This window comes from Mus caroli, unplaced genomic scaffold (assembly GCF_978045245.1).
Source record: "Mus caroli unplaced genomic scaffold, Mus_caroli_1 scaffold_14, whole genome shotgun sequence".
Taxonomy (NCBI): domain Eukaryota; kingdom Metazoa; phylum Chordata; class Mammalia; order Rodentia; family Muridae; genus Mus; species Mus caroli.
This window is the reverse complement of record NW_028227269.1, coordinates 21619247-21635631: the sequence shown is the minus strand read 5'-3', so window position 1 is coordinate 21635631 and position 16385 is coordinate 21619247. Positions and strand designations below refer to the sequence as shown.

General features: G+C 47.0%; 1 protein-coding gene across 1 annotated transcript in view; it reads left to right on the top strand.

Annotated features, from left to right (window-relative positions):
• LOC147001198 (uncharacterized) overlaps window positions 1-13453 on the top strand; it is a 50563-nt gene extending 37110 nt beyond the window's left edge. Inside the window, exons 4-5 of the mRNA XM_085830247.1 lie at window positions 7513-9415; window positions 13269-13453. Of these exons, the coding sequence (XP_085686373.1) occupies window positions 7513-7666 (154 nt within the window). The 3' untranslated portion in view covers window positions 7667-9415; window positions 13269-13453. The remainder of the gene's footprint in view (window positions 1-7512; window positions 9416-13268) is intronic.
• Window positions 13454-16385: the final 2932 nt, after the last annotated feature.

Sequence of the window (16385 nt, the reverse complement as noted above, 5' to 3'; positions counted from 1 at the left end):
CAGCAGGGTGGAGGAGGACGAGGACAAGGAAGACGAAAATGAGGATGAGGAGGACGAGGAAGAGGAACAATATTCTGCCAGTCACTGTAAGGAAGAGCACAGTTGAGGCTGATTTTCCCCTGCCACCTTCCGTTCCACCTGACATGGAACAGGCTCTCCATCAGCCAAGTCCAGATGGTCTGTTGAAGTTCAAATTCACAGAGGATGCACCCAGTCTCTCCTGAGTCCAGGACTTCATAGGGTTTTGGTACCCACGTCTCCCACCACCTTCCCTCCAGGGTCTATGTCTAGCAGTCCTTGCAGTTTGGCAGTCTGACTGATGAGATTGCTGTGTGGTGGGATGAACTGTACCATGCGTGTTTCTAGCCAGCACTGAGCTGTCGTTAATGGGACATTGGAGCTCCCAAGGGCCTTTCCCAGCGACAGAACAACTGTGCTGTTAGCAAAGCTTTTTACTAGCAGTACAATGCTCAGGTTAAATATTTTCACAGAGTTTCCCAGGTACTTGTTTGCTCTTTCCTTAATTTACAATTCAGTGTGTTAAGGACAATAAGAGCATAACAGACCCTGGGAGAAGGGGTAGGAGCTGTTAGCTCCCTTCCCCAATTCCCATTACTGTGAAATAACATGTCCTTGATGCTCCAAGGCTGTTGTATGTCAGATGTAATCCCTGCTAGAATGTGAAGTGCTTTAAACAAGTGGGAGGTGGCTGTGTGATCCATGGACCCTCATTCCTCCCCCATAAAAAGATGAAAGTAGGGCTGTCTGATCAATGAAGCCTGGGTTAGTTTCATGGCCAGGGCTAGGTAGGTATTTCTTCAGGGGAGCTGGCCCAGTGATTTTTCTGTAACTGCATTCCTTTTTTTGGTCAGGTTTTTTTTCCCCCAGACAAATAAACATCACTAAGGCTGGCTCAGTTGCTTAATGAATGACAGAGGGATAATGGGGTGTGTACCACTGAGCCCATCACACATCTTTGCTGCTGTCTCAGTGCCTCCAGGAGAGCTAAAATGAGGTCCCTCATATTAAATATTTTATCCAGGTCTCTGTTAGGCATCTATGGCCAAGTGCCAGGAAGCATCTATGAGGCCGCCAGCATTTGTGGGCTCCACTTAGCAGGTTCATGAAAGTGAGCATTAAGAGATCATGGCTTTGACAGCCACAGTATTGGCCAGGAGCTTCTTTGGGTACCAGATAAACGTACCTTGAAAACTCATTGCCTCTCAGGATGTTAGCAGGGAAGGGGCCCAGGATAGATCAAAACCCAAAGGACAGAGCCCAGCTCTAACCTAGGTCTTTTCTTTCTCGATGAGACTCATTCTGCTAACTCCTAGCTGAACCACGTGAGACCGCTTACTACTCCCTGGAGGCTCTGTCTTCTTCCAACATCCCCTCCAGGCCTACAGTTTTGACTCTAAATTCCATCTATTGGCCAGAGCACCTAGTTCTCCTGCCTAGAAATGTGCCATTGTAGTGCAGGGCACTTGAGAGTAGGGACCACAATCCAGCATGACTCAAGCATCTATACTTCAAGAACCCAAGAGACTGGAAAACACTGGAGCAGGTCCTGACTGCCTGCTCAAGTATGGGCTTCTCTGGTGATCCATTCTCCCAGGTGACGGAGTGTATCTGTCAAGGAGGCTAAGGTGGGGGTGGGGGGCTTTCTGCTGCTGGGAGCCTGCTTTCTTGTCCTCCCTGGGGGTTCTTTGGCTAGATTGCTCTATGACTGTTGGTTCTCTGTCCCAAGCATCTGTACTGAATCCTTGTCCCCTTTGGAGAGGAAGGGGGTTCACTGTCACTGACTGCACTGTCTGAGAGTTCCTATGGCTCAGGGATAGCTGCTGGATATTCAAGAGTCTCAGCAGCACTTAGCATTGTAAAGGTGTGTTTTCCCATCTGGGTGTAGTGGAACGTGGCAGGGCAGGAGGACTATGCTCCATGGAGTCCCTCCAGGACTGAGGCTTCTTTACATAGAGCCCTTCTTTTTTTTTTTTTTTTTTTTTTTTTTTTTTGAGACAGGGTTTCTCTGTATAGTCCTGGCTGTCCTGGAACTCACTTTGTAGACCAGGCTGGCCTCGAACTCAGAAGTCCGCCTGCCTCTGCCTCCCGAGTGCTGGGATTAAAGGTGTGCGCCACCACGCCCGGCCATAGAGCCCTTCTTTACTGGAGTTTCAGAAAAGGGTCAATCCTACTCTCTCTTCCTCCTTATCTCATACTGCTTATGCCATTGGTCCCAGGTGCTTAAGATGGCCAGACACATTCCTATTGTCACCACCCTTCCTTTAAATGACATTGCATGCAGGAACAGATCTTCAAGCCATTGCTCCTCAGAACCAGGTCCTGAGGCTCAGACCCTTCCTTTTCCCTTTCTACATCCCATGAACCCTCAACACCTCAGGGATAGCCCTGAAACATGGATTGAAGATTCCCGGGTGGTCTCCATCCTCCTGATGCTTACGCCTTGTTCTTTGCATCCACAGAGGGTCACTCGGGATCTGCTTGGATGCTAGCTATGTCAAAGTTCTTCCTGCCTCCAAATTAGTATTAGTACATCCTGGGAACAAGGGCGTCTGTGTGTGTGTGTGTGTGTGTACTATAACCACAACAGCAAGAATGCCATAAACAAATGCAAAGCATGCATTCTAATTAGCAGCCTGATACCAGGGAGGAGGCAAAGGCTGGGCAGAGGCACAGCCCTGTGTTCTGTAGCTCCCTCCTTTGAAATATTTGGTAAGGAGCAGATCTTCAAGCCATTGGGGAGGGAATGAGAAATAAGGGAAATGAAGCCTCTCCTCCAACACCTCCAAGGCTGTCTGCACTGCAGCCTCCTCCTGGCAGATATCTGCAGAGCAGGTACAAGGAGTTTGGCATTCTAGTAGCATCCGTTAGATGATAAATCACAGACACAGCAGTGATGTGTGTTCAATGAGGTGAGTGGATGCTGCATGTGTGAGCTGGAAACCAAGGGTCTGTGGCAAGGCTGTGGGGTGCAGAGCTGTTGATCATGAAGAGGAGCTACAAGCACAGGGCTAGCTATGGTGGTAATGCAGCTGTTTCCACATTGCCCTCTCTGGGACTGTCATACCAGCACAATCCCATAGCCGGGTAACCTGGAGTAAGGTCCTGGCTCACTTAGGAGAGGTTCTGCAGCACTCTGATGGTCAGTTCTCTGGTTAGCAAGATATATCTGATGGGTGACATTTCTAAGTGAACTACAGGCCAGAGACATGTTGTAAGTTTGCCTGTGTGAATGGTTCAGTGGTGAGGGCCTTGGAGCTACATGGCTTCACCGGGTCTAGGTCTTTTCTCTCCAATACTACCACCCCAAATTCTGCCCTCTTTTCTGGGGTTTCTTGCTCACCTTGTTTCACAGTTTTTTCTCCTGCCTGAGGGCCTCCTGAGGGCCTGCCTCTGACAGTAACATCCTAGTCGCCACATCCTGGGCGCAGCTCATTGTCCCTTCCTCTAGGTTCTCCAGTTCCCTTCTCCTTCCCCTGGCCTCCTTTTCCCTCTCCCTCATTTCTTCCTTCCTTCCTTCCTTCCTTCCTTCCTTCCTTCCTTCCTTCCTTCCTTCCCTCCCTCCCTCCCTCCCTCCTTCCCTCCCTTCCTCCTTCCTTCTTCATTCCTTCCTTCCTTCTCCCCTCCTTTCTCCCTTCCTTCTCCATCAATATTACTGGATTGTCCCCAGACATCTCTTTTTGCATCTCCTGTCCTTCTCTACTAAGGGATTCTTTGGACCAAACATGACCAGGTGTACCACCTTCCCACTGTTGGCTACCCTATTCTTACCTCCACTTCCGTGTTCCCAGTGGGGCTTCAATTTTAAATGTGTCTTGTTAATTGAGTTTCCAAAATGAATTACCTACAATAAAACTAGGGTATTTATATCCCTTCCCAAAGAGTCATGATATGCTCCTACGCTGTGTTGGGGTGTGAATTAGAGCCCTGGGTAGTGGGCTCCATGGAGAGCAGCTAGCTCTTCATCTGTGTGCTTATCCTAGGCCTGTGGTGACCCCTCAGCCACCAGCAGTCACATTTGTCCTCTTAGGGCAGACTCTGTGGCTGGAGAAGTTTTCAAGACACTAAACCTTGGTAGAAGCAAGGCTGTGAGGTAGGAAGTGCGTGTAGCAAGAAAAGAGAGGATCTGGCAGTCCGTCATCACTGGGGGGGGGGGGGGGGCGGTCTTGAGAGGGCCTGCATCCCTCTATGCAGGCCCTCCAGGACCGTAGTTCTGCCTTTTCAGTTTTGTTTCTTGTTTTTGAGGCAGGGTACTCTTTCTGTAGACAGGGCTGGCCTGGAGCTCAAAGTTATTTGGTTGCCAATGCCTTCTGACTGCTGGGATGAGAGCTATGTGCCAGGGCCAAGGCTTGTTTCCATTTCTTGTTCCTTAAGCCCCTCCCAGACAGGGCTTAGCCTATAGTGTTCTATCAACTCAGAGGTTCTTAGACATGCCACCAGTCAAGAGATTGAGGCTGGACCACTGTGAATTGGGGATGCTTCTTCTTTGAGTAGAAAATAAAATCTAAGGGGACTGGGATCCTGGAGAGAGGGCTCTTGCTGTTCTTGCAGAGGACCCCAGTTCAGTCCTGTTCCCTACACCCACATGGTGGCTCACAACTTCTGTAACTCCAGTTCCAGGGATCTGACATACTATTCAGGCCTCTGCAGGTACCAGGCAATCTCACAATGTATTATATAAGAAGAAAAACATTTGTTACATACTATATAAATAAATATTCTTAAAGCTTTGAAAGAGAAAAAAGGAAAAGAACACATGGACAATTTTTGACATTTTTAAACTGCAAATGACCTTTAATCCCAGCACTGGGGAGGAAGACTCAGGAGAATTTCTGAGTTCGAGGCCAGCCTGGTCTACAAAGTGAGTTCCAGGACAGCCAGGGGTACACAGAGAAACCCTGTCTCTAAAACAACAACAACAACAACAAAAAGCCTGCAGATGAGCCAGGCTTTGTGGCTCACACCTGTGACTGCTAGACAGGGGAGGCAGGAAGGTAAGGGTGCAGGTCGTCCTCAGCTACATAGTAAGTTTGAAGCCAGCCTGAGCTACATGAGACCCTATCTCAGAAAACAAATAAACAAATAAAATTACAAAGGAAAACAAGACAAAAGGTCCTACAAGGTACCTGTCCATCCAGCCAATTCCCCACTTCAGTCAACTTTACCTTTCCAGTAAGTTCTTCCACAGGAGGCCTCCACTCACAAACCCATCTGACCTGCTCTAACAGATGGCAGCAATCACCACATGCCCTTGTGCATAATCTTCTATCATTTGTAGGTCTCTCTGTTTCTCTCTCTGTCTCTATCTCTCTCAGTCTCTCTCTCTGTGTGTGTGTGTGTGTGTGTCTGTGTGTATGTCTATTAGAGAGAGACAGGGTTTCTATGTGTAGTCCTGGCTATCCTACAACTTGCTCTGTAGCCCAGGGTAGCCTTCCTTGAACTCCTATCTGTCTTCACTGTCACTGAGTGCTGGGGTTAAAGGCATGCACCACTACTGGCCTTCCTGCTCTCTCTTTTGATATAACTTTTTTAGACAGGGTCTCATGTAGCTCAGGCTGGCCATGAACTTGCTATATAGTCATAGATGACCTTGAACTCCTGATAATCCTGCCTCCACCCTCCGGTTCTAGAATTACAGATGTGTGGCACCCAGCTACCTGAGTTGATGATTATTTCTGATCAAGATACTGTGGACATTTGAGTTGGTTGTTTATACAGGGGAGGACGTGTTTAGATAAGTAAATGTGTGCATTGAAAGGCAATATCAAGCTGCCATATGTCTGTGTTGGACAAGGAACTTTAAATATCTCCTAGTCGTGTAGATAAGTAAATAAAATCTGTACATAGAAAGCTAACATCCTGGGAAAGAGGTGAAGAAGACAGGGGCGGTAGCAGGTAATACTGAGTGCATGTCTCATCTTCCTTAACAGGACCTAGCACCTAGTGCATAGAATTCATAAGCCTCTGAGAAGTTCAGAGTGATTTCCTTTGGGACTTGGGTAGAGGAGACTCACCCACACTAGTTCTTCTACACATTTCAAAAATAACTGAGCTATGCAGGTGTGTTACTGTGAAAGAAAGAAACCAAATTGAGGTAGCGAAGTGAACGAGTACTAATGTCCAGTGGCCAATCACTGCAGGATCCCACACTTGGGCCTTGTAGGAGACTGCAGTGGGGTGTGCTGGCCAATGAAGCACAGTCCTGAATTTCCATGGGGGCTGTTTCGGCTGTTAACATTCACATGGACATTCACCAACTAATTGATGCCAATTCTAGATCTCCCTGGCAGAACAATATCTCATAGGCATAATAAAGAGTGGGGACTCTCATAATGTTCTCAGGTGTCTCTTCTAGGGTTAAAACAGCATGGCACGTGCTGGTAACTTGTCCCAGTATTATATGGAGGGGGACAGGGAGGTCTTGGGGGGGTCTAAAAGCCTACTGTCAACATGCTTCAAAGCTTTAATACCTGGATCCCCATGAAACCCTACTTACCCAGATTAACCCAGAAATCTTGGTAAGAATGGGGTTTTTAAATGTCATTTATAAAATTAGGGTTGCATGAAGTTGAACTTTGAAGGGCCAAAGCCATGTTTCTGTTTTCTGGTATCATCCCTGAGTCCACTCAGGATGGGTGTCAACCTAGTTCTAAATTTACCCTAGCTGTGTTAGGTAGGAATGTGAACCACTAACATCTGCCTATGCAGGCAGGATTTATTTACTATGCAGCATCAGCAAATGTATCTGTGTAAAGGAAACAAACGCACCGGGTCCCCCACGAGAAAAAGAACGAGCTGTTCAAAGTGAAGAGTCAGGATTGGGTCCATGAGACCCCTTTGCTCCAAGCTTATGAGCTCAGGGTTTGTCTCAATCCTGCCTCTTGTTTAACCCTTACAGGACATTTGACAAAGCTTCTTTCCACTGATTTTAGCTTGCCTCTCCCTGTCCCCTTATACTATGATTCTGCATGCATGCTCCAAGTAGACTGTATTTAGCCATAAAAAAGATATCCTTTCTGTCTTTCCTAGAGTGTTCTGGGCTTTGCCCTGTTATATAGAACCATTTTGTACCTCCTGAGGAGAGCCATCCTGGAAATGCTAAAAGTCAGAACTTGCACTATCATGGTCTTGAGTTCTTCTGGTCCAGAAGATCTCAACCTATGTTATCATAACACCTTTGAGGATCAAATGGCACTTTCACAGGGAGTCACCTAAGACCCTCTGGCATATCAGATATTTACATTATAATTCATAACTATAGCAAAATTACATTTTTGAATTAGCAACGAAAATGACTTTATAACTTGGGTTTCACCACAACATGAGGAACTATATTAAGGGGTTGCAGCTTTAGGAAGGCTGAGAACCACTGCTGTAATGGAAGTCACTGGACATACAGAGGATATTGCTTAGCCAGCATGGTCGTAGGGTGTGATAGGAAGCCAGACTTGGGTTTCAGGTATCCACAGCTCACCTTGTGTCTTGACCTTGCAGGTTTTGTCTCCACTGCCAGCTGCCATGGGCAAGCAGAACAGCAAGCTGGGTCCTGAGGTGCTGCAGGACCTGCGGAAACACAGGGAGTTCACCGACCATGAGCCTCAAGAGTGGTACAAGGACTTCCTCAATGACTGTCCCACTGGCCACCTGACCGTGGACAATTTCAAGATCTAGGCCAACTTCTTCCCCTACAGAGAAGCCTCCAAGTTCGCTGAACATGTCTTCCACACCTGTGACACCAACAGTGACAGCTCCATCGACTTCCGAGTATTCATCATTGCTCTGAGCATGACCTCTCGGGGCAAGCTGGAACAGAAGCTCAAGTGGGCCTTCAGCATGTATGACCTAGACAGCAATGACTACATCAGCTGCATTGAAATGCTGGAGATAGTGCAGGTACCTGCACTTGACAGGGCCTGACGCATGGGGAGTGCAGGGATCCAGGACCCCTATCCATGGCCCCATACACCAGGTCATTCCTCTGCCCACTTGCTACCTGGTGTACTAAAAAACTGCATCTTTGCAGAGAGTAACAATAAAAACCAAGCATCTATTGATTGCTCGCTGGACATCAGGCCCCAGCTGAGCTCATCCATCAGGTTTATTCACACAATTCTATAAAACGGGTCTTTTTTTATTTTCAACCTCTAATGAGATCTGAGGCTCAGATAGGTGATTAAGAATTGTCAAAGCAAGAACTGGGAAAATGGCTCAGTGGGGAAGAACACTTGATACCCAGCATGAGGACATGAGTTCTGATCCCAATACCCATGGAAAAGTCAGGAGTGGCTGAGCATGCCTGAATCCCTAGAACTAGGGGACAAGTAAGTCCCAGAAGCTTGCTGAGCAGGCAGCCTAGCTACAATGGTAAGCCCTGTCCGGGTTCAGTGAGAGAGAAAAGGGAATCTTGTGAACACCGGTATTCCTGTTTGGCCTTTGCACGGGTGGGTGTTCATCTGCACACACATGTATAACATACACACACATTAGCTGTCTATAGGGCTTCCTATAGAAATCAGAATGACACACTAAAGGATGAGTCAGCAGTCAATTCTTTACAGGAGTGATGCTTATGTGCACCCTGCATCAGTCCTGCTCCATGCTCTAAACCATCTCTGTATTTGGTCCAGTGAGCTGACTCTGTGGGTAAAGGTGCTTGCTACCAAGCCTGGCAGCCTGGGTTTGATCCCTAAGACCCACATGGTAGGAAAAGAGAACCAGCTTCCACAAGTTGTCCACTGGATTCCACATGAGATCACCTCCCCCAAATAAATAATTACATACATCCATAAAATAAGTAAAGTAGTTATATACAGTGCCTAATACAATGGCTATAGATGTTAATAATAATTTGTATTATTTGGGAAATAACAAGAAACTGTCTGTGTACCTCCAGTTTCATTTTCTAGACTATTTCCCACCTGTAGTTCTTTGAATCTGCAAATTCAGGACCCATGGGTGGGCAGGGCTCAATGTATTTCCCCTTTGACCTTCCCTCCAGGATTTCCCAGATCCCCACCAAAGATCCTCCTTTCAGACAGATGCTTTGCCACACAACCTCCCCTCTACTCTGAACCAAGGAGCCCTCCATTCTTCCACGCCCCAGCTGTATCCTGTGCTCTTGAAAGTCACTTAAACTTTCCTGGCTCCCTTTGCCTAGCACCTTGTCTGTGAGACTTGTTCTGATGAGAGAAGGGTCCTGACTCTGCCCTGTCCATGCTCCTTGGTTAGCTGAGCGAGGACCATAACCCACCTTCCATCCTCCAGAGCACAGTCACAGATGCCCCTTTGCAGGCCATCTACAAGATGGTGTCCTCCGTGATGAAGATGCCTGAGGACGAGTTCACGACAGAGAAGCAAACAGACAAGATACTGAGGCAGATGGACACAAACTATGAAGGTAGGAAACATGGCAGAAGTTAGAGTGTGGGGTGGGAGGAGGGGATTAGGAGAGGGGGTCGTGGTGGGGAGAGGGGAGTAGATGAGCCTGTGAAACTGTTGATGGCACAGAGGTGTTTGGGATATACCCTCAACCCTATTCAGTCCTGCCCTTTTCTAGCCCACTTCATTCAGCTTTGATTGAGGGAGGGAGAATAGAATTCAGGGTCAGGTAAACCTAGCCTGCATCCTGCACCCTTCCTAGGGTTCTATAACCATGGGCATGTCAGTAGACCCTCTGAGCTGTAGGCTTCATCCCTGTTGTCTGAGTTAGGGTTTCCATTGCTCTGATGACACACCATGGCCAAAAGCAACTTGGGGAGGAAAGGGTTTATTCACTCATAGTTTCCACATAACAGTTCATCATCAAAAGCAGTGAGGGCAGGACTCAAACAGGGCAGGAACCTGAAGGCAGGAGCTGATACAGAGACGATGAAAGGGTTGCTACCTCCTGGCTTGCTCCCCATGGCTTGCTTGGCCTACTTTCTTATAGAACTCAGGATCACTAGCCCAGAGTTGTACCACCTACAATGGGCTGGACTCTGCTCCATCAATCACTAGTTAAGAAAATACCCTCTGGTCAGGCATGGTGGCACATGTCTTTAATCGGAGCTCATAGGAGACAGGAGGCTCTCTGTGAGTTCAAGGCTAACTTGGTCTAAAAAATGAGTTCTAGGACAGCCAGGGCTGTTACACAGAGAAACCTTGTTTCAATAAACAAAACAAAACAAAACAAAAGGGAGGAAAGGAGGGAGAGAGGGAGAGATGTAGTAAGACAGAGAGAGAGAGAGAGAGAGAGAGAGAGAGAGAGAGAGAGAGAGAGAGAGAGAGAGAGAGAGAGAGAGAGAAACGCCCTACAGGTTTTCCAGCAGACACGTTCGCAACTGTGGCTCCCTCTTTCCTGATAACTATAACTTGTATCAAGCTGACATAAAATTAGCTAGCACACATGTTGACAGAAACAGTGGTCTTACTATTTCCACAAGTATATATGCGGAGGGGAGGAAGGTCATACTGGTGGCTGAGAGGTGAGACACTGAATCAAGTGGCATTGAGTCTTGGGATTCTGAGAGGCTGTCCAGGCCATCATCCTGAGATGTGAGGCTCCCCGGATACTCATGGGGCTCATCAAACATAGAAGCCACTGAGCCTCATCTTACCTAGGACTCTGAGGTCTCAGGAGGAGGTGAGGTGGTGAGAGGTCCTGCTGTGCCTTGGCTGAGTTTCTCACAGGACCTCAGCAAGGGTGAGGTAGCTGCATGGTGAGTTGATTCTGCCCCTCTGTGGCTTTGTAGAGCCAAGACTGGTTGGGTTTTGTTCCAACAGGAAATGCAGCATTAAGGCATGAAAGGCTCCCCAGGTCGCACTGAGATTGAATGTAAGCTAATGCACAGGAAAGAGCATTGAACAGCCTCCAATGCTCTGTGCAGATGAGCTGTGGACCAGGCTCAGCGGGACTCAAGGCTCCCGAGGAACTGTAGACAGCAAAAAGCTTCCCAGACATCAAGGAAATGCTTTTCAATGCACACAAAGCAATGCAGCCTCTTGACTGGTGCTGCCTTTCAGCCATTTTCTAAAGTGTTCTTTCCTCTCTTGTGTACTCTGACACGGAGGCTTGTGTTCCAACAGACCAAACTGGGGCTTGCCCACTTCCCAGGTTTGGCTTTCTTCTCCATGAAATGGGGATAAGCCCACTGGTGTGGGTGTGAGGCTGAAGTAGCACTATGTTGGTGGCACACGTAACATGGAGGGCCATTGTTTCTGATTGTCAAAGTCAGGAACTTCACCAGTTTCAGAGTGGAGACCGTGTCCCCACTGTGCACTTGTCCAATTGTTTGTGTCTCTCGATGGAGGCCACTGAGTGCATACTCTGCCCTGTAAGCCAGGGGCCACTTGCTAGCACTGAAGAGATGAGAAGTCTGGGCTGTCAGAGAAACTGGTACAGAATAGGACAAGAATAGGACAGCAAAGGGGGATAGCTCTCAACACCCGAAGCTGACAAGAGTCTACACTAGGGGACGCTGTGATAGTTTTAACTGTCAACCTGACTCAGCTTAGAATCACCTCAGAATTCTTTTTTTTAATTTTTATTTTTTTATTTTAGATTTAGTATTTATTTTCTACATGATCATTTAGCTGAATGTATGTTTGTGTAATATGTTAGAGGCCAGAAAAGGGCACTGGGTCGCCCTGGAACTGGAGTTACAAATGATTGGGAACCGCCCTATGGATGCTGTGGACTTTATCCAGGACCCTCTGAAAAAGCAGAAACTGCTCATAACTACTGAGCCATCTCCCAGCGCTAGAGGAGTCTTTTTTTGCTTGTCGATTTGTTTTTTAGAGTCAGGGTTTCTCTGTGTAGCCCTGGCTGTGATGGAACTTGCTGTTTAGACCATGTTGGATTTGAACTCAGAGATCCACTGGCCTCTTCCACCTGAGTACTGGGATTAAAGATGTGTGCCACCACTGCTAAGCTCAGAAGATTCTTTTTTTTTTTTTTTTTTGATATCTCTTTTTTTCTTATTACGTATTTTCCTCAATTACATTTCCAATGCTATCCCAAAAGTCCCCCATACCCCCCCCCACTTCCCTACCCACCCATTCCCATTCTTTTGGCCCTGGCATTCCCCTGTATTGGGGCATATAAAGTTTGCAAGTCCAATGGGCCTTTCATTCCAGTGATGGCCGACTAGGCCATCTTTAGATACATATGCATCTAGAGACAAGAGCTCCGGGGTACTGGTTAGTTCATCATGTTGTTCCCCCTATAGGGTTGCATATCCCTTTAACTCCTTGGGTAATTTCTCTAGCTTCTCCATTGGGAGCCCTGTGATCCATCCAATAGCTGACAGTGAGCATCCACTTCTGTGTTTGTTTGGCCCCCAGCATAGTTTCCAGAAGATTCTTAATGAATTATCTAAATCAGTGATTCTCAACCTACGGGTTCCAACCCCTTTGGGGGATCAAATGAACTTTCCCCAGAGGTGGCCTAAGACCAACAGAAAACACAAATTTTCCTATTCAGATTCATAACAATAGTGTAATCACAGTTATGAAGTAGCAGTGAAAATAATCTTATGGTTGACGGTCACTACAACACAAGGAACTGCATTAAAGGGTCACAGCATTAGGAAGGCTGAGAACCACTCATCTAGATCATGGCAGTCTATGAGCATGCCTGTTGGGGGTTGTGCTGGTGGTTAATTGATGCAGGAAACCCTATTACTATTCTCTAGACAGGGGCCCTGAACAGTGTAATAAAGGGAAAAGAAGAGTATCAGAAAAGAAGTGCAGAGTCTCATTATGAGCCAGGTGCTCATACCTCTATTCTCTCTGCCCTGTGAGGTTTTAAAGCCTTGACTGCCTGAAGTGATGAATTGTAACCTAGAAGTAAACCATGGAAAACTTCCTCCCTTAAGTTGCTTTTAGTCAGGGGATTTTTCTCACAGTAACAGAAATGTAATTTGACCTGCAGCCATAATTTGTCCTGTCTCCCAGTTGCCCCAGATCGTGGTGGCTCTCCAGGCCTCTAGGTGGGGCTATCAGCTTACATCAGGCCCCAGAGTTCATTACCAAACCTAACCTGAGGTTTCATGACTAGTGCTCACTCCCCACTACCTACACCTTGAAAGGAGACCCAGCTCTTACAAGTTGTCCTCTGACCACATGTGTGCCTGAAAATGACATATGTCCCCATATGTGTGTGTGTGTGTGTGGCGGTGGTTGTGGAGACTAGACATTGTCCATTTTCCAGAGGGTTCCAGACTTTAACTAGAGCACTGGCTAATCCTAAGTCTCCCTCTTCCATTCCTCAGGCAAAATGTCCCTGGAAGAATTCGACAAAGGTGCCAAGAGCGACCATCCATTGTCCAGTTGCTGCAGTGTGATCCCAGCAGTGCTAGCCAGATCTGAGGGGAATGGGCTTTACACAGTTGTGAGAAACACAGGCTTGACCTGCCATCTTCAGCTTTGCTTGCAAAAGTGGATTTCTCCGTGATTTCTCCTGCTCTCTAGGGACCTGGGTCCAGGCAGCACATCACACTCACCTGGTCTGGCTGGATGCAGCTCCCTCCTCTATCAGATTTGATAGATGTCTCTCCCCATCCAGTCCAGGCTGGTTCCTTCCAAGGTTTCAAGTGTTCTCGGCTGTAGGGCTCCTTTCCTGCCCACAGAGGGCCTGGAGGCCCTTAAGGACACCAGACAGGACAATTCAGTATCTTACCGAGACCAGCTGATTTATTCTATGATCCCAGCTGATTTTGTGAGGATGAAGAACATGGAGAGCAGACAGGCAAGCCCTTCCTGTGCGTGGCTCCACCTCCCTTGTTTATTTTCTCTGACCAAAGCTGCTTGCATGTATCCTTGCATGGTATCCTTACTTTTAATATATATGTTTTGTATAAAGTGAGAAGGTTCAGCCCCTGTATTTAAAGCCTCTGACTACCTTTATAGCATGGTCCCCTGTGACCTGTGATTCTCCCCACCCCCAAGTCTGGCTGTGCTGTGGTATTTATGTATTCATTTGCCTAATTACACAGGAGATACATGCATGCCCAGGGCTGTGGACATCTGCCCTCCGTCCTGCAAACACAGGTGTTCCTGTGTGTTATGTCCTTGCTTTCCATTGGCCTGGCATATTAAAATGATCAAATAAACCAAGGTCTGTGAGTTTCCTGTGATTCCCCAAGCACCCTGTTTATGGTTCACTCTCCAGTGAGTGTGGGGATGAAGCAGATAAGTGGTAGACGTGGAGAAAGTCCTTAAACGTCTGGAACAGCGAGAATTTAAGTCAGAGAGGAGTACATGCCAGCCTTTTTCCACACAGTGTGCTCCACACACAGCAAGGCCATTGGCCCTCCTGCTTAAAGCCACAGAACCTGTAGACTTAGCCCCAGACCGTCTGATGATGTTCAGGAAGCACCCACTGAGCACCTGTCCTGGGTGAGCACTGGAGACTCTGAGATTGGCCAGACATTGTCTTTGCTCCCACCTCACTTCAAGGAGAAAGGTGCTGTTGGCTATAAGGTTTTTTAGATATTAGACAGAAACAGTCCCTCAGGACAAAAAAGGGCATGTGCCTTGGCTAATGTCACCCAGCAATCTTGCAAGCCATCCAGCGGCTCACATGGACGGGGTACACCTGAGTGGCAGGCCGGCAATTAAGGAAAGGGAAACTAGGCGGATGAGAGAGAAATGGAGCCAAGACAGTGTTCTGATCAAGGCTCAAATATTTAATTGCGAATGCACTTATAAAGGTGGAGTCGGGGAGGCCCATTCCTGCCATTTCATCCTTGGAGGCTGGAACCAGCTGCAGGTGATTATGTGCAGGATAGGGCATAGTCTCCAGAATAGCTCTCGGGCCTCCCAGCAAGTAGCAGTATCTTTTTAAAACGTTTTTATTAGGTATTTTCCCTAATTACATTTCCAATGCTATCCCAAAAGTACCCCATACCCTCCCCTCCACTCCCCTAACCACCTACTCCCACGTTTTGGCCCTGGTGTTCCCCTGTACTGGGGCATATAAAGTTTGCATGTCCAATGGGCCTCTCTGTCCAGTTATGGCCGATTAGGCCATTTTTTGATACATATGCTGCTAGAGTCAAGAGCTCCGGGGTACTGGTTAGTTCATAATGTTGTTGCACCTATAGGGTTGCAGATCCCTTTAGCTCCTTGGATATTTTCTCTAGCTCCTCCATTGGGAGCCCTGTGATACATCCAATGGCTGACTGTGAGCATCCATTTAAGTGTTTGCTAGGCCCCGGCATAGTCTCACAAGAGACAGCTATATCAGGGTCCTTTCAGCAAAATCTTGCTAGTGTATGCAGTGGTGTCATCGTTTGGAGGCTGATTATGGGATGGATCCCTGGATATGGCAGTCTCTAGATGGTCCATCCTTTTGTCTCAGCTCCAAACTTTGTCTCCGTAATGCCTTCCATGGGTGTTTTGTCCCCAATTCTAAGAAGGGGCAAAGTGTCCACACTTTGGTCTTCGTTCTTCTTCAGTTTCATGTGTTTTGCAAATTGTATCTTATATCTCAGGCATACTAACTTTCTGGGCTAATATCCACTTATCAGTGAATACATATCATTTGAGTTCATACATACCACATTTTCTGTATCCATTTCTCTGTTGAGGGGCATCTGGGCTCTTTCCAGCTTCTGGCTATTATAAACAAGACTGCTATGAACATAGTGGATCATGTGTCCTTCTTACCTGTTGGAACATCTGGATATATGCCCAGGAGAGGTATTGCGGGATGCTCTGGTAGTACTATGTCCAATTTTCTGAGGAACCGCCAGATTGATTTCCACAGTGGTTGTACAAGCTTGCAATTCCACCAACAATGGAGGAGTGTTCCTCTTTCTCCACATCCTCTCCAGCATCTGCTGTCACCTGAATTTTTGATCTTAGCCATTCTGACTGGTGTGAGATGGAATCTCAGGGTTGTTTTTATTTGCATTTCCCTGATGATTAAGGATGCTAAACATTTTTTCAGGTGCTTCTCAGCCATTCAGTATTCCTCAGGTGAGAATTCTTTGTTCAGCTCTGAGCCCCATTTTTTAATGGGGTTATTTGATTTTCTGGAGTCCATATTCTTGCGTTCTTTATATATATTGGATATTAGTCCCCTACCTGATTTAGGATAGGTAAAGATCCTTTCCCAATCTGTTGGTGGCCTTTTTGTCTTATTGACGGTATCTTTTGCCTTACAGAAGCTTTACAGTTTCATGAGATCCCATTTGTCAATTCTCGATCTTACAGCACAAGCCATTGCTGTTCTATTCAGGAATTTTCCCCCCTGTGCCCATATCTTTGAGGCTTTTCCCCACTTTCTCCTCTATAAGTTTCAGTGTCTCTTGTTTAATGTGGAGTTCATTGATCCATTTAGATTTGACTTAGTACAAGGAGATAGGAATGGATCAATTCGATTT